General features: G+C 35.7%; 1 protein-coding gene across 1 annotated transcript in view; it reads left to right on the plus strand.

Annotated features, from left to right (window-relative positions):
- The first annotated feature begins 4,806 nt into the window (after positions 1 to 4,806).
- The window catches only part of LOC149069468 (uncharacterized), a 138,462-nt gene continuing 117,511 nt past the window's right edge, over positions 4,807 to 25,757 (plus strand). Inside the window, exon 1 of the mRNA XM_089249940.1 lies at positions 4,807 to 5,219. Coding sequence (XP_089106066.1) covers positions 5,211 to 5,219 — 9 coding nt within the window. The 5' untranslated portion in view covers positions 4,807 to 5,210. The remainder of the gene's footprint in view (positions 5,220 to 25,757) is intronic.

The raw sequence follows: 25,757 nt of genomic DNA on the forward strand, positions 1-25,757 counted from the left end.
ATGATTGTATATACATGTTGTGATGCATTATACAAAATTTAATTTCCGCCAAATTACAATCGGAAGATGGTCTCAACCGAATACTACCCTATTTTTCCACACATTTAAGTTATCCGACTGCGTTCAGAACGTCATTTTGAAAGAAAAAAATATTTTTTATTTTATTTTTATGAAAGCCCCATTTTTTTTTTGTGATTCCAAAGCAGTCCTTGTTTTGTTTATATGACGCTTAGAACCAGAAGTTAAGTCCACTTCAGTGTTGCGTTTTTAAGTACAATTAATAAAAACTTGAAATTTTGTTTTAGGGAAGAAGGCTATTTTTTTTTTTTTTAATTAATAATAACGTGATCTTAACGTATTCAAAAGGGATCAGCATGATCCGTCTAGGGAATTTGTTACTGTTAGTAGACGTCCATGCCCGAACCGGGATTCGAACCCAGATCGGCTAGTTCCCTAACCACTCGACTGACTGACGGCGACATTTTTTACATTTTACTTAAGTAGGAAACATGATTTATAAAAATCTATTGAGTATTACGAAATTATAATATGATATTCTGCGTATATTGTCAAGGTTTGTACCGAAATCTGAGGTCTATCACATATATTTGTCCAATTACAGTGTTTTATACACGATGAATGGAATTTCAAAAAATTCACACGTACATCAAAAGATTTGGATTTAACTTCCGAGCATATCATACAATCCTTTAAATTTGGTTTTGCACAACCTGCATTTAGTTTTTATAAAAATTAAAATTTTGTAAATTTTTTATTAACATATTATTTTTATTCGAAAAGCATTTAAAATGATGGTGACATTATTTGAAACATTTGTTCTAATTGAAAAGTTTTCTCTAAACCCAACGGTTCAGGATATAGCGATTGGTCAACGACAAAAGTGGACTCCTTGTAAACTTCTGCGTCTTTCTCTTTCTCTATTGCCTTATTTTTTTCCTGGGAGGTTGTATTAGAAATAAATTTTTAAAAAAAAGAATGTCTTCAAAGTTTCATTCATGGCGTATAGGTGTGAGTAGAAACGCCAATTTTTCTACTCTACAAAAACGCGTGCGCGTGTGGTCATCACCACCTTCCATTCTTTAAGATTGCTGATGAATGTAATTTTCACATATGGATTATACGCTACTGTGGGCTACAGAAGCCCGGGGGGGGGGGGGTCAGCTCAAGTGCAGAGGGGCTTCCTGATAATGAGATCCAATTAAGAATTTCGAGATTAAGCTCGTGAATTGGTAGGCAGAGACATTTCTAGTCATTTGGGGAGCCTTAGAAAATTTTTTTCCCGGGGACATATGCTTTTAAGACGGCCGTATTTTTTATTTTTCTCAAAGTAGTGAAATTCACAGTCTCGTAGGTTATATGCCGTGTACGTCTAGATGTGTAGTCAGTACTTTGGATGGGACAAACATCCCAGTAGATCTCCTGAAATCGGTTTTTGATGACAGAAAAAAAAATAGGAGAGTTAAAAATGGGTTCTTCTGTCACTGTAAAAAAAACTAAGATAAAAAAATTGTTATTCTTAGTCTGAGATTGTCACACTGAAATATCGAGATCCATCCATACAGTTTTTTTATGAAAAGTTTCACGAAAAGTTTTATCAACGTTCAGAGTAATTGCCAAGTTTTGAGTGGTTAAGCTTACCTAAATGTTCTGATTTCTTGGTCCGATTCATTTCATCTCATTTACACTCACATCTGTTAATTCGCTAATATCTGTTTATTATATTTATTGACTTTTTTGTTGAGTGTCAAGAGATTTTAATTTTATATCTTTGTGAGAAAAAGCCTTTTTAATTTAATTATAAAATTATAAAATATCAACCATAGTTATCATTAATGAATTTCCATCAGTTTTGCTCGAGAGAATCATTACTTCACAATTAATATTTCCAATTTCTATGTAGTGGCATTACTGCATTCGTAAATCTCATTTCCATAAAAACGGTTTGCATTTTTCTTATTTTGAACGGAATTTAACGAATAGTGCACGTACTCTGCGTAACCATATGCCATAATCTGTAGTTATTAATAAATAATAATTATCTGAAAACTACATTTTTTACCATTCGCCCCTCTGAAAATTAAATATTTTTTAGTGAGCCCCTAATTTCATCGCCATGTGTGCTCGTATGGGATATATGGTCAGGGTGCCCTCTACTTTAAAACACGCTGTCGGTCCCGCTTAATCGGATATCAACGATTCCAGCGCACGATATCCGATTAAAGGGGCTATCCGATTATGCGGGAAACAATTCAATTGTCGTATCAAAAACAGTTAGTATAGTTTTTATATTGAAAACTAATGAAGGATCAATATTGATAAAGCTTCTCGAATAAATCAAACATCAAGAATGAAATGAAAATTTTATTTAATTACAATGTGTGATCACACAATACCTAAAATTTTTACTTTTCATATGGAGAGTTATCGCCCTGTATTTGCTTAACAGACAACAAAAATAAAAGAGTTAAATGTACGTATTAAAGACAACTTAAATACCTGGAGGCCAATATCTTGTAACATATTTTCCATTAATTCCAAGTGTTCAATAAAAACATTGTGTGTATAGTGGTTGATGCGTAAACCCATTTTTGACTGACGTTGCATTTGCGCGTAAGGCCGGTATTACACTATAAAAGTTTGATAAAATCCCTTGTATAAAACTCATTAAATTCAACCAATAAAGTTCATAGGTTACATTCGAGCAAATGAAACTGATAATCTTATTGGTGGCATTTTACAAGTTTTATGAAATTACTTTTATCAAACTTTTATAGTGTAATCCCGGCCTAACACTCTTTGTTTAAAAAAAATTTTACATACTTTTCATTCAATTTTTTTTACAGATGAAACATGATTTTTTATTATTTTTCGAAAATTAAATTTCCAGAAATTTTATTTCGACTTTCGACCTGAATTTGTTTTCCCTGACCATAAACAGAAATAAATTTTTTAAAAATAGAAAAAAAAATTTTCCTCAAATTAATTTCTCATGGTCCAAAATTATAATTATCAATTATTTTGATTAAACTAAGATAATTAATTTACATTGATTAGAAAGTTAATTAATTGAAAACTTACATTAATTACAAAGAAATACCTGCTAAATTGATGTCCAATTTTGCGAAACTTAAAAAATATATTTATTTAAGTAGCCAGTCATCAAAATAAAACAATTGTGCGATTTTTGTGAGACGAATTGTAAGATCGGTCAAAAATGGGTTAACAGTTGACGTGTGAAGCGTAATATTTGATTTAGAGGGGAAAAGCCGTTCAAATCATATCATATTAAGCGGGGAACTTCAACATTGTCTCTCTCTAGGAGAAATTTTGGTGCCGGAGAATTTTATCCGTTTATAAGCGGGATATTTTCACACATTTATTCGTTATCCGATTGAAAGGGGCCGACTGTTCTGTATGCTGACTTCCTAATCGTCTGGTACGAGAGAGTTCTAAATCATTAGAAATTTTCTCTGAAGACATTTGTTTTGTTCACATCTCGAATTGGTGCTATTCTCCTCTGCCGACGTGTTAAAAAAATGGCTTAACTGTCCTTTCATACCCAGAATAAAATTAGCTGTTCTGTTCTTTTGGAAATTGTTAATCATACATATAAATTAGATATATTAAAATTCCATTCAGGTTTTCGAGAAATTAATATAGACTTTTTTAAAACAAGGATCTTACCTTTTTCTATAAGAGCTATCCTGTTGCCAAATCCCATCTTTACGAATCGAGCTCTTCGCGGAAAACAACCCCATCAAAATATTCGAGGACCCGGAATGATGACTCCCGGAAATGATGTCTAGCCATAAGGATATGCAAATAAGGTAAAAAGACGCGAGTAAATAGGAGTGGCCTTATGGTTTTTCCCACCTCCCATTTGCATTTTATTTGAAAAAAAAACTATTTAGTGAAAAAAGTATTGCTTATTTTTGAGTAAGTTGATATTATTTTCCACCGAAGGAAAAGTTTTGGAAAATTCTGAAGGCTACTGCGTGTGTTTTCAATCATCATTTTTCATTGTGACAGTGTTACCCGAAAAAAAAATTTTTAAGAGTAATTTCACTCCTCTACAAAATTTTAAAGTTTGTAAAAAAAAGGGGTATTTTTTTTAGAATGAAAAACAAATAAATTATAACTATTGACAAAAAAAAAAAAAAAAAAACTGAAATTTGAAGGAGAAAAATTGAGTTTTGATGCTTAAATCACGCATTTAGATGCGTATTGACGAACTCTGGGTGTGTGTTTGTGATAAGGTTGATATGTTTTTATAAGCTGCTTACACACACACACCTTAATTATCGACGAATAAAATTTTCACATGTGGACAGAAGCGGATTTTGGTCGGTTCGGGACCAAGACGCAGAAGAAAATATTGGGCCCATACATTAGAAAAAGTGTAAAGTTGGGGTTTTTCGGGGTCCGGTGCACCCGCCGTTAAACCCGCCTCTGCATGTGGATTTATATGCAGGAAATAACGTCACGGAATTTTTTCATTCAATGCGAACAATATGATGATAACGTGATCAAGATCGTATTAATGAGTTCAAGGGTTAGCCCAATTTAAGCATATAAATTTTGTTTTTGCTTTACAATGAAAATTCCCAAGAATTCGGAGACGCCACTGAAAGCGATTTTGGAATCTTATCGAAGAGTTCTTCCTGATTCGAGCCCCTCCGCCTCGTTGTTACGGCGATGGGCGTTTCGACTGGAAACCAACCACCTTCGAAGTAGTTACGAGCGAACGCACGGCATCAATGCCTCCACCCCAGTAAGCAAGCAAGCAGCAGCGCCTGCCTCATCAGACCCGACCAGCAGCTACTTTGCTACGAGTCCCGTAACCGCGAGGACGACTCTCTCTCTCTCCCTTGCTTTTTGGCACCAAAACCTTTTTTTTTTATTCTTTTCTTTCTTTTTTTTACTCTGTTGTTTGTTTTCCTTCCTGTCGGTGGTGGAGCGCACCTGAATCCGATGCCGTCACCGGGACGTACACTTGCCGGCTCTAGTAACAGCGGATTAGTTTGAAAGATGTCGGCCGATCTGTGTTGGATTTTACAAGCAAAAGTTAGTGTGAACTGACCGATCAACGACTCTTGTTATTGACAAGTGGACGAGTGCAAATATATTGATATTTATATTGCATCCCCGTGTTTCATCACCGTGAACTCAAATTTCCAACGACGTAGCGCATGGTGCTGGTAAGAAACATTCTTTTATATACTCTTAAATCGTAATTGTATGTTTTATGTTTTAATTTACATCGTGTGAAAAAAATATATTATTTGATACGTGAAATACCCGTGTGTAGCTCTTCTCGTGTACCGTCAGATTTTGATTGGAATGTTGAACGCTTATAATTCATTAATCTTCGACATAACGAGTGCGTTTGAAGAAGAATGCTCTCTTCAAACAAATTTCAAGTTTGAAGAAATTTCATTTATGCTCTTGCACGACGTCAGAATATATTCGCGTCTATTTTCATATATGTTCATATCTGTTACAGTATTGAAATAAATTGGGTGAGATTATAATCACCAGTTATTACGCATAATCACCGACCACTTTGGTACGCTTAAAATATTATGCGAATTTGTCACATTTACCGGTGATGATGTGCAATCTCAAGTTCGTATTGGTAAATGTGATAAATCTTTACAGAATTTCAAATTTACATCATGTACAGACTTTAGTCTAGTATGACAAATTTTATAAGTTCTCGGATATGATAAATTTTATAGGTTGTTTATACTTTTATCGGATTTTTGTGCACATGTTGATACATGTGAAGAAAGTCAACATTGCAAGACTGATAATTTTTTTCTTTCTAACTTCTTTATACTTATTTAAATTTAATTTTTATGGTATATCACGTGTATTACGCCTATCACGTGCTGGACAAATTGGTGAATGGTTGAATTTAATTGATATTTCCGAATGATTTTTCCATATCTATCAAACTTACCAACCTCATTTGGGAATTCGATAAAAGCAAAATTCATTATCACCGGTAAGAGCGATAATGTAATCAAATTTATCAAACTTACTGATATGATCGGTGATTATGTGTAGTAACCGGCAATTTTTCACAATCACTGATTTATCATGTTTACTATAACATATGGAGGTTACACAGTATTCATATGAACAAAAGCATTTGGGGGAATTAAAATCACCACACTAGGCAGTGCTGTGTTATCGCCATGCTATATTGACGCAGTGGCCTCGGAGTCGGGGTGCTGGAACACCAACAGCAATTAGTGGCACGGGTCTGAGCATCTCCCAGAATTGATTCAGAAATCGAAGTTTCCTATAGGAAGCTCAGAACGAGCACCCATAGGTTCTAAACACTTCCGACACGTCGTCCTTCTTAACGGGTAGACCCAGAACCCATCTTGACCCAGGAATCTAAGTTTCATTCCGTCTGAGTATTTATTTTTATTTATTTCTATTCATCTGCCCATATTTTTGAGTGTGTGCCGAATGGATTTATTTACCCTCAGCATTTTTGTTGGATCGGTGGATCAAAGAGGCTCGAAAAATGTTTGGTCCTCGAGTCTATGAACTCGTCAAGCCATGGGACTAGATGCAGTGGTATTCGAACTGTCCATATTATGATATTATAGCGTAGGTTTTAGTGCCAATTACTCTAACTCTAAGACCACAATTTTGCTCAATTGCCAAACGATTTGAATAGAAAAAAAGAAAGAGAGAAAAGTAATAAATGACTTAATAACAAAAATAATAATAAAGAAAAATGAATAAGTGAAATAAATAAAAAAATTAAATTAAGGAACGAAAAGAAATATTATCAGAAAGTAAAACCCATAACAAACATCGATGTCCACAATACGAAATACAGCAACCCGAACTTAATAATAAGAGGGAAAATAACCAGAAATAAGTAAAACAATTGAAGAAAAGAACTCACATAAAAATATGGTTTTCATGTTGTCATCATCTAGGTATGGAGAGCGTCTCCATCTTATTCACCATAAATATTATATTCCTTTATTAAACATTTTTTTTATGGTAGACTTTGTATTAGAAAGTTTTTTTTTGCATTCAGCAATGTTTTTACGACCTTGAGGAGAGGGGGAACCCCTTTGCGGCACCACAACCTGGAATTATCCCCTAATCGGCAGATGCTGTTCTGGTGTCCCCGTGAAAGCAATCGTTTGACGGTGTACTAATTATCATATAAGTAATTTTTATCAATAATTTACATGCATATTTAAAATCAATTTAAAGAATATATATATATTTGTGATTAATTTTCTTCTTTTTGAGTAAAATAAAATTGTTCTGGGGAAAATAATGTCTTTGCAAGTCAGTGTCTGAAGTTTGAGAAATGTGTAATGTGGCCGGAGACTTCGTAAAGATGATATAGTGGACCGTAACAAATATATTTTATAAATGCAGCTGGTCAAGTCTAGAAGAGAGCAATTAAAAATATATATAATTTTATTTATTTTGCGACTGACTGAATTTCAATAGTCCATTTGAGTATTTCTTCGTAGCGTCATCTTATGAACACATGATACGAATTTTCATGAATAAATGAGACGTAAAACTCTCTGTAGAGAAATATGTTTCAAGGTAGATTTGTGTTTTTACGTTTGTTTAAAAGAAAGCGAACATTAACGTCAATCAAATGCAGTAATTTATCTCATCCAGTAATTTTATATATCTGTTGAATTCTGATATTTCCACTTTCATTTCCTGTGAATAATGAATCATTTTCAGAAATAATGATAGGAGAAGGGTACTTTGTGTGACGGGGAATGAATATGATCCCTTCAAAAAGAATGAAATAATATATTATATCCGATAATATATATATATATATATATATATATATATTATAACGATGTACTGCAAAATCAGCTCAATTTGCCGCAAAATATTTTACAGATAAATTACGTAAGAATTATTTAGTAATCAAGATAACGATTTCCCACCGATATGTTACGGTGCTTAAGAGTCAATCTCCATTTCCTAATCTCATTTCCTAAGGCTGGCCACGATGATATGAAATATGTAAATTCTTTTCGCGTTATATCATAGTTTCCCAAACTTTTTGTTCCATCCCCCGTTTCTTCAATTTTTCCTTCTCTTTCATCGCCCCTCTTTCATAGCCACCCCATAGAATCCTATACTATACCCAAAGTTTCAATCCCCCTCCCGGATCATTTCATTGCTCCCGGGGGGTATTACCTACTTTGGGATACACTGGTTTATATCGTAGTTTTTGGAACCAAATGTACAGTATCTCATTTCCAGAAAGCGAACTAACGGTGTCATATGAAAAAAAAAGTATTTTAGTTTTTTTATAATGGGGCGTATGAACTATTCAAGAATCGATTCATCAGAATCAAAATTATTGATGTCATCTGTGTAAGCCAGTGTTTCTCAAGTGGGGCTCCCTGTTATCATGAATATTAATGAAATCATTAGCCTTTGTCAGTGGACAGTTTAGTTACAGTAGGCACGTTCTTCAGGCCTTTTTCGGTATAGGGGACTCCCCACACAAAATATAGATATAATTTCAAAGGTTCCACTGGAATTTTTTTAGAGTAAAAAAGTTGAGAAACGCTGCTCTTTGGGATACTTCATCAATCAATCGATCGGTTTACCGTCTCATTTCTTTTAATTAAAATCCTCTGATTTCCTAACAACTGAATTTGCAAAAGACATGATATATTTAATCCGGTAATTAAAATATTAATGAAGCGTTTAATCGAGGAGTTTCCTCACAAATTACAATCGAAGCCTTCCGAAAGTGCATCGTTGAAAAAACAGCTGGTATTTCCTAATCTCTTGGAATTTCCTTTCCATTTAGAAACTTTGCTACTTTGCTTGCTGCCACGGCGGGTGAGGTATCGTTGAACTTGTCTTGAAGAGAGTCATCCATATCATAGGGAATTTGTCAATATTCACTGTCTACACGGATTTCAGTTTTATTGAAAAACAGAAGACTATAAGACACTAGCATTGTAAGGCTTTTAACATTTATTTCCATTTGAAAGGACTCGCAGTTCATAGGCCACAACTACGACAGATAACAGAATGGACCGAAAAAGTTTTTTTTCCAAAAATATCGTGCGGAATCTCTATAAGGGTTGCAGGTCTTTATCAGTTTCCACCACATAATATACGTGTGATCTTTGTGTATGTAATGATACACCAGGAGTCTATTTGCTCTAATAAGTCTACGAAATATTTGTGAGATAAAAAACTCGCTTATTTAATGTGTCACTGTTTTTTTTTGTAAGTTTCCCCGATTTAGATTTCTGTAATAAAAGATGCATTTTTGTGTAGAAACATCCTTCATGTAGATTCAGTTTTACTTTTACTCTTTGACAGTTCTTAGAGAAAGAGGTTAAAATTCTTTACACGCACACACAATTTTCTAACCAATAAACTCGCAAAAGACATCTATATTATGAATATGAAAAAAAAAACATATTTTCTCTGAAAAAAAATTCTGGAACATAAAGTATCACAAATACAAAGACCGCAACAGGTTGGCTAAAAAAAAATATGCCCATAAAAATATCGATGACAAATACAGTATATCTAAAACACCGAAATCCAAAATAATAACAATTATCACGGCAAAAATAATAATTAGGATAAAATATAATACACTGCCCATAAAGAATTATGGTTGTCTTATCTAAGTATGGATAACTTCTCGATTAATCCCAATATGAATATCGCTTTTCTTTTCAAATGTGTCAATTCTGGTGGAATCAACGACACCAGGGGATAAGCTATTTCATTCATTCACAACCCTGTTAGAGAAAAACTCCCTGCAACACGACAACCCTTACCAAACAGTGCTTTACTTTACTTTAACAAGGCCCAGACTCTATTGCCAATTAGCAATTTCAGCCATCGCCCACGAAGAGCAACGAGACCATGTCGAACTTTTTCAAAGACAAAATTTACAGGTATAAAATATGATCTCAATAAATTTAAAATCGTCGATACAATCGACAACCCAAGACGTTACAAGACAAAATCGTTACTGTTCAAGTCCTCTTGGGAGACAGAGCAGGGATCATGTTCTGGTCTGGTGTGTGGTGTGTAAAAATTCTAAACACGTCGATCATATCCCACCCGAGTTCTACTGCAAGCACATTTAAAAAAATCGCTCTTCTCGACCGATTTCTATCACCATAAAGAAATAACGGAGAGAGGAAACATTTCAAAATCATTACCGGTGTATTCCAAATTTATAGAATAAACATTTTTTATGACATTCACCATAAAAAAGTTTTAGAAACACTTTATTAACCGAAAATGCTCAGATCTTTATAATACTCAAGTACGGGGTGATTATAAAAAAAACTATCCCGACATATGGGCCCCTAACTATCATACCATTCACAGAAACTGAATGAAATTTTGGCATAAGGTATTTTGAGGTATGCGCTCAAGAATGATATGGAAAACAAGTGTCACTCTAACAGTTACGGTTACAGTGAGAAAATTTCGAAAATATCAAATGGCAACACCAAGTTTTTTTGTATTGGAATGCGATCTCCATACTGAAAAACACTAAATAGCGTTAGAATGGCACCTGTAGCACGAAAATCCCCGGAGCTAGGCAAGGAAAAAGTAAAAAGGACTTTGCCGTGCACCAGAGCATTAATGTTTGTTTCATTCGTCACACCGTTTCTTCGGCTGAGATCCCAGCCTGATTAGTCCTCCACAAGGTCATGTGGAAAACACAATAAAATTCTTTATTTTATGCTGCTTCTCTGTCCTTATTGGTTGTCATCACTTTTAGTCTATCTACCGCCGGTGATTTTCGTGCTACAGTTGCCGTTCGAACGCTATTTAGGGTTTCTCACAATGGAGATCACATTCCAATACAAAAAACTTGGTGTTGCCATTTGATATTTTCGAAATTTTCTCACTGTAACCGTAACTGTTAGAGTGGCACTGTTGTTTTCCATATTATTCTTGAGCGCATACCTCAAAATACCTTATGCCAAAATTTCATTCAGTTTCTGTGAATGGTATGATAGTTAGGGGCCCATAATGTCGGGATAGTTTTTTTATAATCACCCTGCACATCCGAAATGACACGATTCCAGCTCTTCTTCAGCAAAATAAACTCCATATGCAAAATTTAGTGAAGAACCTGATTATGCATTTTATATAAGCAATGTTTTGTCTCTCACCAAAGAAAAACTGAATCTCAAAGCTGCATTGCCCCATCATTTCTCATCCCCTCAGGAATCAAGCTGACCCGATAAACTAAAAATGGTCGAGAATCATTCTACATTATCTAATATACGTATTTTGAAAATTATGTCAATTTTCCTGACCCTAAATGCGTTGAAGCACTTAAATTTTAAAGATATTGTCGCTCAAGATTGCGTTTAGTGGTTGAGGCTTCAAACTACTGACATCATTTTGGTAAATGGTTCGGGTTTTTCAATCACAGAGAATTTTATAGTTTTCGCGTAATGGTCATAAAATTTGCTTTAATCTGTCATTTATAATGTTAACAAAATAGCAGAAAATAATAGAAATAAATAAATAAAAATGATCAGAGAAAAATTCGAGAGTTAGAGGAAAAGCGTGTTGCGACGTGACTTTCTGAAGAAGAAAAAGAAGCGATCGAATCTTTTCTTAATTTGTCAGTTTTCTGAATAAATCGATAATAAAGTACTTTGACGTTATCTACTAGTAGCATCAAAAGTTCAGAATGATTTTATCAAAGGCTTTTGAGCAAAAAAAACTTCAGAAATTTGCCTCCTATTCTTCTTCTTCTTCGAGAGAGAGAGAATTATAGCTATAAAAAGTATTTTTTTTCTTACAGCATTTAGCTATTTTTAGTACTCCCCGGATTCCGTTATTTTTAGAATTTAACTTCCTCGGAATCAAAACTATATATTTAAGGAACTTATTTTTTAAAAAGGATTTTGTGTGTGTGTGTGTGAGAGAGAGAGAGAGAGAGGAGAGATATATATATATTTCCACTTTTTTCCGCAATGCACTTTTCAATAGTTTCTGAATCTTTTTGGATGAGATTTATTGCATTGTATGCAACACTGTTTATTCAAACGGTAATATTTTTGGTTAAAACCTCAATGTAAAGTTAGTCGTACCAAAAGGGATTTTTGGTAGAAAAAGGGATTTCATAGCAGAAATTTTTCGGTATTTTTCATTCAAATGGGAACTTAACAATGCAGTCTTCCTATTTACGTTAAGGGATATTTTTTTTTTCTTTTAAAACGGCACATTTTTCAAAAACGCTTTCAAAGTCGCATTCTACACTAGAACCTGTCGATAGCGGGCACCCATGGGACCGAAAATCCACTAACGAGGAGTGTCCGTTAATGAATAGTAAAATACATTGGGTCCCATCGATGTAATTCAAGAAAACGTTCGTTAGTGGAGTTCTCCGCTAACGGGAGTGTCCATTGTACAAGGGTCCACTGAAAATGATCGTGTTTCTTAAGGATCGGTCCCACGAGAGTGGGCTAGGGGACCCTTGGTAAGATAATTAAAGTTAATAAAAGTCTAAAGATAATAAAAGTCTTTGTTGAACATAACAGCAAAAACCACAGCCGGCGTGAAGCAATCCCTACTTGTTCGGTTATTCACAAAGGAAGACGCTCGTTCCGCTGCCTTTGTATTGAAAGCCATAAAAATTATTGCTTCCCCGAGGCCCGAGACGATCGCGAATCCTGACAAAGACTTTTATTATCTTTAACTTTAATCATCTTACCAAGGGTTCCCTAGCCCACTTTCGTGGGACTGAGGCCTTATGTTTCTCACAAGAGAGTAATAAAGATATCTTCCTTGTCTAGGTGAAACCTTCTGGAATCAACGAGTGGAGTAGAAATTTTCAATTTTTCTGACTTAACCAGGTTCAGTTTTGATCGACAGAGTAATATTTTCACTAATTTCTTTTCAAAACGGAGCATTTCCAAAATTTAAATGTAGGTAATCCCCTTGATTGTTGATCGAGAAGTACAATATTTAAAGATTTTTGTACCACTCTGGTTTGCTGCCACCTTTTGGGCCATTTCCCACTATTGTAAAGCAGTCCATTGCGGGTAAAAAGGTTTTTTTTACTTCTACTATAAATTTAGTAATTGTGGGAATGTTCCCTTTTGACAATAAGGTCCTCATTTGACTTTTGACGGTATCTTTGACGTAAAGAATTTGAAGGAAGTGAGATAAAAAAAAAAAGGAAAATAATGTGGTGAGAGAGATGTATGGTCACATAGCCTTAAAGTTATTGGAAATATTGTGGGATTGCTCAAAAACCTAATATTTCTACGGGTATGCTACAAATATTGAGAAGTGGGACTTGAACACATGAGCCCAATATAAGCTTGCACATATGTCTGGTCATCATGGTGCATGTACAGGCAAACAATCCCAATGCGGTATATAATGCAGAATTTGTTTTGGGTGATCAAAGAAAAATGACGCTTCAAAAATAGGTAATTTTTACTGATATACCAAAAAAGCATGTCACTCAATGAAAATCGATCCGTACAGTTTTTTCCGGCAATGTTTTTTTCACCGAATATTCGTGGACCGTATTTTAAGAATGTTAGGACAGGGGGTTTTCAATGCATGGCCACTAGTGATCCACCGAGCTCTTTTGCTAATATGTCTATGTTAGTATACCTAAGTGACCCATAGACTCACACACACACATCAAAATGATTGATTCATATAAAAAATAAACTCTATGGACTTAGAAGTATTTTCAGAACTCTCTTTGATCATCATTCCTTCCATTTTTTTGTTCAAACTATATCTGGTGCTTGAAGTGCAACTCTTTTGATCACCCATATTAACTCATACTCCACGAAAATACTGAAAATACAGGGTGGACACATTTTAAAAATTAATCACAACTCAACCAATTGACATAAAAAGGGGGGCAGTTTGCATTACAGTTGGCCCACTGCACTTACCATGACTTTGAGTTTTCTTTTTTTAATTGATTAAAAAAAGTTCAAATTTCACCCGCAATGACGCTGTAAAACGAAAAAATACGTATGGAAAAAAAAAACGAATAAAATACAACACAAACAGTGCATAATCGATGTTTATGAAATTTTCGTTATAAATAATCCCATTTAATTGAATTACGTTAAAACTATCACATTTCAATATGAGTGCCCTTTCTAGCTCGGGCTACATCTAAACGGGTGAACGGGTGCTCAAGTTGAAATATGGTAGTTTTATGCAACGCGCAAATTGTCGTAAACATTAATTATGCACTGTTTGTTTTAGTACATTTAATGTATTATGTCGATTATGTATAATGTATTATGTTTTTAAATTTATCAAAAGTATATATAAACATGAAATTTGGTCAGTGGTTTTACTTCATGACGTACTCACAAAGAAGGGGTTTTTCAAAATTCCATCCCTAAAGGAGGGTCATAGGGGGTGTATAGGTTATATGCCGTCATCACAGAGCTGATACCGCTGAAACTATAAATATGGAATTCGGTTAGTATTTTTATTTTGTAATGTAGGGACTCACTGGAAAGGGATTTTCCAAAATTCAACCCCCCAAGGGAGTTTAAAGGTTATATGGAACAATATGTGGATCATCGCTGAGCCGAAATCGCTGAAGCTATAAATATGAAATTTTGTCAGTCGTTTTATTTGATGGTGTGATACTTAGTGAATCTTCACTAAGGTTTCAAATTTCAACCCCCAAAGAAATCATAGCTGGGTTCAAGGGCAACATATAGAAATCAGGACGAGCCGAAACCTCTGCAGCTAGAAATATGAAATTTGGTCAGTAGTTTCATTTGAAAAAGATTTGAACAAGAATTGAAAAAAATATCGTTGTAGAAGGATTTATCATTATATCGACTATCGTTCTAGCGAAATTTCACCGTACATGCACTTGCTGAAAACGCCTAGAATTTTCGAGACTTACTAATGGTAACGAATGAATTGGAGAAATCGAAGGATTGTGACGTGACAAGCGGTTTCACACGTTTACTTGAATTAGAAAGCATCAAATTTGTAGTTTTTTAGTTGTAACATTAAGAATATCATTACAACAATCATTGAACAAGTGATTGATTCGAATTTCTAATGAAAAATTTGCTTGAGATAAGATGAAAAGTGAAAATAAGATTTTCATCTTGAGGTTGCAATGCTATTTTGTCGAGTTTTGTTGATGTGTCATCGAAGGTGGGTCTAAAATTTTGGAAGACAGACCCAATTTTTTTTAATCGCTTTACGAGAAGGGAGCATGTGCACAAACGGACACGGACAAAAGGACTTCTCAGACAAGGGTGGAGGGAATCTTAACGGATGGTTATTCCTCGACAGAGGGATAAGGCAAGGAGGAGTCTACTCAACAATAGGGACAGGTGTTGCCGTCCAAAACCACCCCATGTATGCATAGAGATACGTATACATGCTCATGCGCATACGAAGGCTGGGCTCGTGCAACAGATGGTGAGAGCTCTTTTCTGTTATGGGGGGGGGGGGGCTCCACCACCAACTCCTGCTCAGGTAGGCTCACATCTGCGCCTCAGCTCAGAAGATGAAGCTGATCCTGAAAGATGCAACGGTATTCATTGTAAGCAACGATGCGTGCTTGAGCGTCGCTATTGAAGGACTCCTCCCTTTTCCTGAGCATCCCTCGTTTCTTTTCATAACTGTTTCCGTATAAAAGACGGCAAAAAAAAAAATCTTTTCGTGCATTAGCTAAGACGTTAGGCGAGCCCATGCTTTATCGGGGGTGGTGGAACAAGTTCGGTATCTCGATATAGCATATGCCACAGCCCCGTACAATGTAAAAAAAAAATCATACGTACACACCCGGTAGACGTAAAGAAATCGGTGCCCGCGATTGTGACTGACGTTGTGGTGTAATTGTATGAAAGCTGTACGGATGCATTTATATCAGGCGTGTTAGGCAATCACTCAGAATTACTCCCTGACCTTGCCTTTGAGGGCTACGCTGGGTTGGGGAAGTTCGGTCGAGACTAGCAGCCCCACCCAAGTACATTTACAGCATTTTTACTATGCTAAAAGTGTTGAAACATTGAATTTAAAAACAACTACTTTTCCAATATATTTACCCAAAAGTTAAAAAACATTCAAGAGAGATTTTGCTTCAAAGAATGCGCAGAAGTCACTTGTAGCACTTGTCAGCTTTTTCTCAACACAAAACACCAAGAAATTATACATTTTTCTGGATATTATGCCGAAGTGAACTCGGAAAGAAAAATCTTTCAACATATTCTACTACTAGCTTTACTTGAGCGCTTCACGTCACGTTGCATGGAGGCAGGGTCGTGTCTCCGGTGGTGTATATGATAGAGCGTTTGCCAATAGAGTTGCCACGGAGTTTACGTTTGCAAGAGAAATGATGGACGTGGGTTTTACCCGCATTTACATATACAATGCTATTTTCCCCAATTTTCCTTAGTGTTTCGAATTCCAATATCCCAGTAAATATTGCACTTAGAAAAGTGTAATTTTTTTTTTGGCATCAGGAGAGACGGCAACAACTTTCTAATTGGGTTTTTGAAGACATGTTGTCCTTGTAAGAAGTTAATTGTTTTTTTATTTTAATAACTATACAACCCCTTTGCAATATGAATGGCGTGTATCTGGTCTTATCAGATATACGTCAAATATCTACACATTATTTGGATACTTTTATAACTGGAAGCACGCCTCTAGAATCAACGGTTTGACAGTAAAATGTCATTCACCCTGTTACCTATGCACCCTGTATAGTCTATAGCATAGTTTCCCAAACTTTTTGTTTCATCACCCCCTTCTTCAGAAATGTTTTCATCTCATCACTCCCCAACTCAAGCGAACCCATAGGGTCCCATGTTATACCCGTAGCTTCTATCACCCCCCCCCCCCACACTTGGACCATTTTGGGAAACACTAGTATACAGAACGTAGGAGTAAATCCATATCATACAAAAATAAATCATTATTGCCCCCCCCCCAATTAGAAGAAAAATGACGTATGAAAAATTATTACAGCTCTTTAAACTAATTATTGCATTAATAGTAACAGTAAATGTCCAATTACATGTAAAATGGGATCTTGAACCTCTCAATTGATACATCGTGCTGCGTAGTAACTTCAGATCCAGATCAGTGATGTGTGGATGAAACACCTTTGTCAAATAATACAGATTTCAAACATAAAAGATTATAAAAGATGGAATATAAAAAAAAAGATTTATATCAGAAGGATAGATTATGTGCCTTGAAAATTAATGAGAGAGCGCGAATTCTATTCCCCTTTCCCCCTTGTTACGATTTTTTTTTATTTCATTTATTTTTTTTTTTTTTTTGTGTAGAAGAAAAATACGCATAAATATTGCTTGAAATAGAGAAGATTTACATTGTGAAATTTGCTGCCACGTATCAAATCAAAACTATTTGTGATCGATTGTTTAAGTAAAGTTGACTGTCGGTAACGTCAGTTGCTTCATACTAACATACCGTTTTAAAACGGTATAGAGCATGAAAACTATTAGGATAGTATACAGTAATATGTGGTATAAGATACTATATATATTTTTTTTTTCGACGTACCAATAAAAATTTTATACGTCAAAGTACGTGTTACTACGTTTTTATAGTTGATGCAAAATCACTTTTTATAAGCACCGCCGGCAAACGTTATACAGTTGAGCTTGGTTAGACTATTTTGCTGTCTCAAGGAGACAGTAAAATAGTTCGAGTTATCCAATTCATCCATGTAAGATAACCAGACTTTCATAAAAAACCTCTTAATATAAAATGTATTGAATACTATAACTTTCTATGCCGATTTTCACGTTTTCTTTTTTATTTTCAAAGACGCTTACTTGAACTTTCCAAATCAAGAATTTTAAGATTTTTTTCATGTCGTTTTGTTTGGTGAATTATAAATTTTCACCCGCTGCGTTTTGTATAAGCTCCCTACTTCCCGCCATTGGTGATTTTTCAGCTATTTTAGCGATAGTTGGCAACTTTACTTGCCTTTGACAACTTGGAATAAAACTTCTATAGCGATGTAAAAGCGAAAGGGTCATAAGAGTGAAAGTCTGTGAGGGAAAGAAAACTATCACAAAAAGTGTGAAACGATTTCTTTTTCCTGAAAACCCATTCCGTAAAATAACTGATTTTGTGATGAAGTTCCGAGAAGCATAAGGGTTTACGGTGTCCATTCAAACATTTTTTTTTCTCTTCGCATTTTCTGTCAAATATTGTAAAATATGTAATTTAATTGTAAACTCTAATTTGTATAGTATTATTGAAATTGACTGGGGACAAATAAATTATGTTATGTTATGTTGTTGTGGTGGTGGTGGAGGGGGATGTCAGTAGACATTCGGCCATGTAAGAAAATAAAATTGTTGGGCGAGTGGTTTGAACGGTTTTTGTCGGAAAAACACAGTTTATTACTTTTCCCTACCCCCTCCCCGTGACGCTGCACCCCATGGCCACACGAGAGTATATTTCACACGAGAATTCAAGTTTTATGATGTCATAGTGCCAGCTTCTAATTGGCTGCACTGTCCATCTAGAACGGAGTGAAAGGTTACTCAGTTAGAGGTTCTACGTTAATCGTTAGAGGTTCTTCTGCATATTAACGTGGAGGTGCGTCTGGTTGTTCTGTCTATCTAGAACAGTGATTCCCAACGTGGGCGTTAACACCCCCTTGGGGGCAGTGGGAAGTTCCGGGGGGGCGGTAGAAGCTACGGGTATAACATATGATCCTATGATTTAGATTGCGTTGGGGGGCGATGGGAGAAAAAAATTCTTAAGGAGGGGGCAAAATGGAATAGATCAATTTCCCAACATTTTTTGTCCCACCCCTCGCCCCCCTCTTCAGAATTTTTTTCTCCCATCGCTCCCAACGCAGTCTAACCCATAGGATCATATGTTATACCCGTAGGTTCTACCGCCCCCCCCCCCCGGGGGGGGGCGTTAACGCCCACATTGGGAACCACGTTCTAGAGCAGCCCGTTTTTTTGCCCATGGCCCCCTTTGAAGCATATTTTTTTCTCGTGGCTCCCCTGCCTTACCCAGAGTCTTCGACCCTCATCTAGAAGCAAGATCCTTTATACGTATTGAATTGATTTTTGATTTTTTTCAGTGAATAATTTATACTGAATGAAAATTTCGCAAATGAGATTGGACTCCAGACCACTGGCATAGATTATATTGAGCTCTCCGCTAATCCAGGACCATCTCAACATCATGCCCCCCCCCCCCCTAGACAAAGTAATGCTATGGTAGTACCATACTTAGCTGGAAATAAACAGCCTACATATATCCTACTTATTTTCAAAATTTATTGCTCTATACAAAATATCATAAGGTGGGGTCACTTATGGACATGAGACCCCCGGGCATGACTCCTCGCAAAAGTGGGACTGACAGAGCTGTAGCCCGGGGCCTGATATGGTTTTCATCATTTTTTTTGTTTTTCACACTGTAAATTTAATATAGAGGAGGGGTCTGTGAAAAATCTAGCCGAGGGCCCACGAAAAACCCTATCCTAGGGAACCTTCTGCAAAATATAGTCGCTGAGGCCCGGGTAGGTCCATGTCCTAAGACGGCCCTGGTTTTGTGGGTGGTTTTGTTGGATTCAGTAAGTGCATAATCACTAACAAACAAGCATTATTTCTTCACACCTTAATTTTTCTTTTCAGCTTTCTGCAGCCCTCCAAACCCCCTGCCATGGCCCCTTTCTAAATTTTCTTCCGTGGCACCCTCGAAGTATCCCAGTACCACTAGGGGGCCATATGGCCCCCTGTTGAGAACCACTGTTCTAGAGCATAGTTCCCTAAACTTTCTGTTCCATCGCCCCCCTTCTTCAGAATTTTTTTCCCTCATCCTGCCCGACTCAAGCGAACCCATAGGATCCTATGTTATACTCGTAGTTTCTATTCCCCCGGACAGTTTCATCGCCCACTGAAAGGATGATATTGCCCACTTAGGTAAACATTGATCTTTCTAGAGCGCTTCACTTTTTCTTTTTCCTCTTTTTTCTTACTCTCCACTCCTGTACTTATATTTCAGTCCCGATAAAAAGCCCCTCCCCCCCGACTTATAGCCAACTTCGATTATCCAGAAATTTTAGTGAACAAATCCACCACACATGGGATTATTAAGGCATTTAATTAAATTCAATATTTTCCATGTTCAATTTTAAATAATTAAAATTTAAATTGAATTGGGTTGAATCTAGTCATGCCAAACCTAAAGTCTCACTTCTATTACGCGAGATTCTCACGCGGTTTACTGTAATTGATAACTTTATTTGCCTATGAAATTTGTTTGGCCAATGCCACTTGTACTTGACAATTTTCTGGAGATAATTTTGTGATATCCCGTATGGATCCCGATTTCTATTTCCCTTATTTGTATGAAGGTAATATGGTCAGCATACATAATTATTGTGTGTGCGTATTGATATTGTTCTACCGAAACACCTTTGATGGACCACATCTGGCCTACGGGCCGTATAGTTTGCCCATCACTACTATAAACATTTTAGAAAATCTTCAGGTTGATTTGGAGAATTAATTTTTTAATTAATTAATTAATTAAATTAATTTTTTCTAACATCGCCGTAGTCTCTGCAAATAGTAGAGACCTCTGTTACTTTCTTAATTTCGTTTTTGTCCTTTTCATGAGAAGCTTTAACGTGACTTTTTATTTTCTATATTTTACCGTATTCTAAGTACATAGCAGCAAATGCATTTGCCATGGGCAAGTGCTTATAAAATAGTCATCCAGAATATGCGTAACTGGTAGCGAAATCATTGCTCCTTACTTCGAAGGTAAAAACGGGGGGGGGGGGAGAGGGCATTTATATTTACTTACTTTACTTAAAACGTTTTTCCCTCAATCAATGCTGTTCTGTCCCAAAGTTCCTCCGTTTTTCAAATTCGAATATTGCTGTGAATATTGCTCTTAGAAACATGGATTTTATTTTTCTTGCGGGCATCAGGAGATCAGGAGAGACAGGGCAGCAACTTCCTAATTGGAAGTTAGAGCACAGGGAGACCTTATAAAAATTTAGATTTTTTATTTTGTTACACGCTGTATTTTCAAAACTGGTATAGGGTAATTTTTGAGGATTTTTTTTTATATTATAACAAGAAGAATCGTACGCAGTGGGGTGCACAGGAGGTCCCCCACAAGCCGAACAAAATTAGAAAAGAAAATTAGTATTTCAGAAAAAAAATTAATATATGTTTTTATCGGAAGGAAATACCTTGTAAATGCTATTTTAACCAATATCTGTTAATTTAAATTTTTTTAAGGGTGATAACTCGAAATTTCGCGAGAAGAAAAACTTTGTACTCCTTTCTCCCCCCCCCCCCCCCCCGAAAAAGAAAAGCTTTTGTGCCTCTCCAAAGGTCGATTCTGCTTGCGCCTCTGATAACAAGTATAATATAACGAGCAATTTTATATCGTATTTAGCCCTTTATTAGCTTCAAAGTCCTCTTTTTTGAGCCCTTTGGATAAAGATATTCAGTGTCATATCCGATTCCTTTTTCTTATTTCAAATGGGTTCAGACCCTCTCATTTCGGATAAGAGAAGTCCTATGATTAATTCAACGTCATGAGAAATAGTCCAACCAATTATAGAAATATATGTTTTTCATTTCAGAAGTCTCATTTCCATGTTCCGAACTTCCGATTAAAATACAGTATTTGCTATAGATAACTAGCATATAATTTATAAGATCGAAACTGAGGATCAAACTAGGATTCCCCCACCATTAAGAACTCTTGTAAGATGCCCCGTAATTGATAGTAAAAAAATGTCAGTACTAACAAAGTAAAGATTGATTTCTTTTTCGTTTATTCTGTCTTGAATTTTTCTACCTTTCGTCTTACGGTAGATGAAGAGTGATGACCCGAAAGACGTACTCCGAAAAGCATCGTCTCATTTCTTTTATACTTCTTTTTCCACAAGCAACAATATTTGAGAAATGCCAGCGCAACAGGGTCACGCCATCACGTGTATTTAGAATGTAATGCATTCGTAAAGGAAATTGAAATAATGTCCGAAACGAGATTGATAAGATGAATTGGTGTCTCATCGGCCAGTTAATGCGAATCTTTCTTTTTAAAAAAAAAGGAAATACGTAGTAATAATAAATTAATAACAGATATTTCTAAGGAACGCGAAGTAAGAGAAATTAGCAATCTCAATTTAAGGAAGAAAAATTTTTTGCACGAGATTTGGGTTTTTGTTTTGGTTTCTTTACCCTCGTGTTACCCTTTTCTTCGTGAGGCGGATTCTTATTTAAAGAGGCAACAACAATCTCCAGACTCACGTCGTAGTGTGTTTCGGTAATTACTTAAACTGGTAAAAAGAAGAAGAAAATACTTTTTTTTTTTTTCCTGCTATTTCCCATTTTGCTGTTTAGCTGTTCCTCGTACATATTTTTTTGCAGCTTTTGTGATCTGCAGGTCGCGAATTCACAAGCCGCAATTATTTTCCTCTGAAAGAAGCCGCCTTTCTTGTAAAAGTTTTTCCGAACGCAAAATAGTCGCTGGCCTCTTATCCGCTTTCTCTCAAAAAATGTGCCAAAGATCTCTAATTGCTCGATCTTCTTTTGGCCAACAGAAAAGTGGTCCCGAACCGGCCAAAATTTGAGCTCTCTCTCTGTGTAGTTTTTTTTTTAATTGCTATGTCACGAAATCTTATGAGATGGAAAAAGGAGCCGTAAGTACAGCAGGATACGTCATTGATGTTGACGGCCGACACTCTTTTTCTTTTTGGTTTGCTACTTAGGCAGCGATATTTTAAAGTTCGGAGTGATTCAGCTAATAAAAGAAAAATCCGCTAACTGTATATTTTTGTAATAATCTGCTGTTCGAAATTATCTCTTTCGAAGTCGTATTTTCGTCTTTCAAGTAGTTATTACTCTGTCTTAAGAGAAACCGCGAATGAATATTTTAAAAAAGAATTATCAGCCATCATCTGTTAAATCGATGTCATGTTCCCGTTTGGGTTGTTTATCATTTCGGTGATTTTTGGTTTAGCGCGATTGTTTTTCGTTTTACTTGGATTTTGCCTTGAAAAATGATGCATCGTGTGTTTTGTTCTTTTTCCCATTGAACTTGTAAAAAGTAAATTTTTCCATTGAATTACTTCATATCCCTTTTCTACGAATCTAAATTCAAAGCCAACTTCGAGTTTCATATTACACGCAATTTTATTCAGCGGGATTTTTTCAGTGAAAATTGCTCAATGGATGCCGGGATCACCTTTAGGTCAGGGCTTGACAAGTAGAGAAAAAAAATTCAGGCACCAGTCAGATTTTTCTTTCAGGAGCCAAACAATTCCGCGGAAAGAAGTGCAAAATACATTCTTTCCCCCCCCCCCCCAGACTTTTCAAGGTTTTGGTGACCTTTTTGGTTGACACACTGACACGTGTTCCGAATATTTTCAGAGAGAGCAAGTAGGCCTTCAACAATATGCAACACGAAAATTTCGGGAATTTGTCATTTTCACTTCAAACTATGGAAGACAGATGGCAGCACTGATGACAGAACACTAATCACATAAAACTCTGGCAACATGAATACGTTAGGACATGCTCGTGCATGTATCAATTCGTTAGAAATTCCACAGAAATATATTTAGGCGTCTTACGTAGCTTGCCACGTCGTATCACTTCCAAGAAGACGACCAGCCTGACATGTAGGTGCTATTTTCACTTGCAGATGGTGAGGCCAAAACACCACCAAGACAATCGCTAAATGATATGGCTGCTGCATAGAAATCATTTTTTACATGATGAACTTTCTAAGTCAACAATTTCTAAGTAAAAAATGGTAAAATCAAAAACTTTGATTATCAGTATCCCGGCGAAAGATTTTCAAATACTGAATCGGTAAGTTTCTTTGGAAAAAACAGAGCGAGGTTTTACCGATTCAGGGCCACACATTAAATATTTTTAATTTTATATTGCTTCCTATATTCTTACTTGGGACAGAAGGGCTGCAAATATCTCAGCTGAATTTCGTTCTTTCCCTGACCATTTTTCATATTCTACTTAAATGCTATGTCAAATATGTGTTTAGTATCAGTCGGGTAGAAGTTTTTATTTCTTTAGGACAGGGTTCTCACACACACAATCTTTGGAAGCCTAGCCCACGGCCCAGTCGATTTGTTTTTGGCTTGACTAATAGAAAATGAATGGGTAAAAATTAAACGGTGAACCCGACGGTTGAGAAACACTGCTTTAGGGCACTGTTGGTAAAACACCGTATATATACAGGGTGTCCTGTAAGTGCTAGCACGGCTTTTCTCTCATGAACCGTCCGTCGTAGAAGTATGATACAATTTAATGCTCAACAGGAGTTCCAAAATTACCCTGTACCAGTTTTGAGAGTGAAAATACAGTGTTTCACAAAACAAAAAAATTCGCAATTTTTTTATGGCACCCGCCACTCCCCCCCCCCCCCGTTCCAACTTTCAATTAAAAAGCTGTTACCCTGTATCTCCTGATGCCAATATTCACAGAGATATTCGAGTTTGAAAAATGGAGGAAATTTGAGAAAGAAAGGCGTTAAATGCGGGTAAAACAGTTTTTCCGCATTTAACTCTGTGCTTTCTCAAACTCCCTCCGTTTTTCGAATTCGAATATCTCCCTCGCGTTTCTACGTCATCTTAGCTCGTTACAGCGTCATAGAAATGAAAAATTTAATTCACGTGCAGATCTTGAAAGATTCAATAAAGGTTGTTTTACTGTACCGATTGAATTCATTCCAGTATGGAAATGAAGTTCTTATTTTTATAGATTTTTTCCTTTTTATGGAATAACTGTTAAACAAAGCTTTTGGACGTATCCAGTCGTCGATTTTGATTGTCACGAGTGAAAATTGTTCTGTTGAATGCGAATTTTCTTTGTGAATTCGTGAATAACGTAACATTAATTTCCCGCATATAATCCGCAGAAGGACTCACTTTCACTGCTTTGCGAGAAAAAAAATGTCATCGTACAATCCTCAGTGGCGTGTATTGTGCATATGCATCATAGTGAATTTTTTAGGAATAGAAATTCTTTTTGTAGGAGGAAGTAGTTTTTTTTTTCGCTCAACATCTTTCAAAAGATATGTTTTATAAATTAATTTTTAAAAAATGTTTATTTCTATATATATATTCAAACTTCACGAGAAAAAAAACTGCAAATAGTAGGGAGCGGTAACACTGAGCTATTCCGATTTTTCATATGAATTATCTACGTATTTATTGTACGCAGAGAAATACGGTATTTTAACCTGCCTGAAAGCTTTGTTAGACAAAGCGGTGTTTATTTTCTTATTATGAGAGAATTGGTATTAGAAGCTGCGATGACTTTTTCAACTTATTTTAAATGAAGAAGTTTTATTGATGAAGTTATAGTGATGTTTATTTATGTGATAGCTGATGATATTGCTCTTGTGTCAAAAGTTCATCCTTCATACTAATATTTCGGTTAGTAATAATTAGAGCCCGGAGGTTTAGGCAAAATGCCATAAATGCCTTTTTTCTTTGCCTATTTTAAAATTATTTTAGTAAAACTGGTTTTTTTTAATTATCGGGCCATAAATGTTTATTTAAACATAGTTTTAAGTTCATTAGTGAATTTGAGACGCCATAATGTATAAAACTTGGATATTTTGAGCATTGAGAACTTCAAAAGAATTGAAGTTCTACCCTTTTTAAAATTTTCTAACTCTCGGTA

The sequence above is a fragment of the Pholcus phalangioides genome, unplaced genomic scaffold, assembly GCF_987345545.1.
Source record: "Pholcus phalangioides strain wild (caught in Gottingen) unplaced genomic scaffold, Ppha-v1.0 ptg000022l_1, whole genome shotgun sequence".
Taxonomy (NCBI): Eukaryota; Metazoa; Arthropoda; class Arachnida; order Araneae; family Pholcidae; genus Pholcus; species Pholcus phalangioides.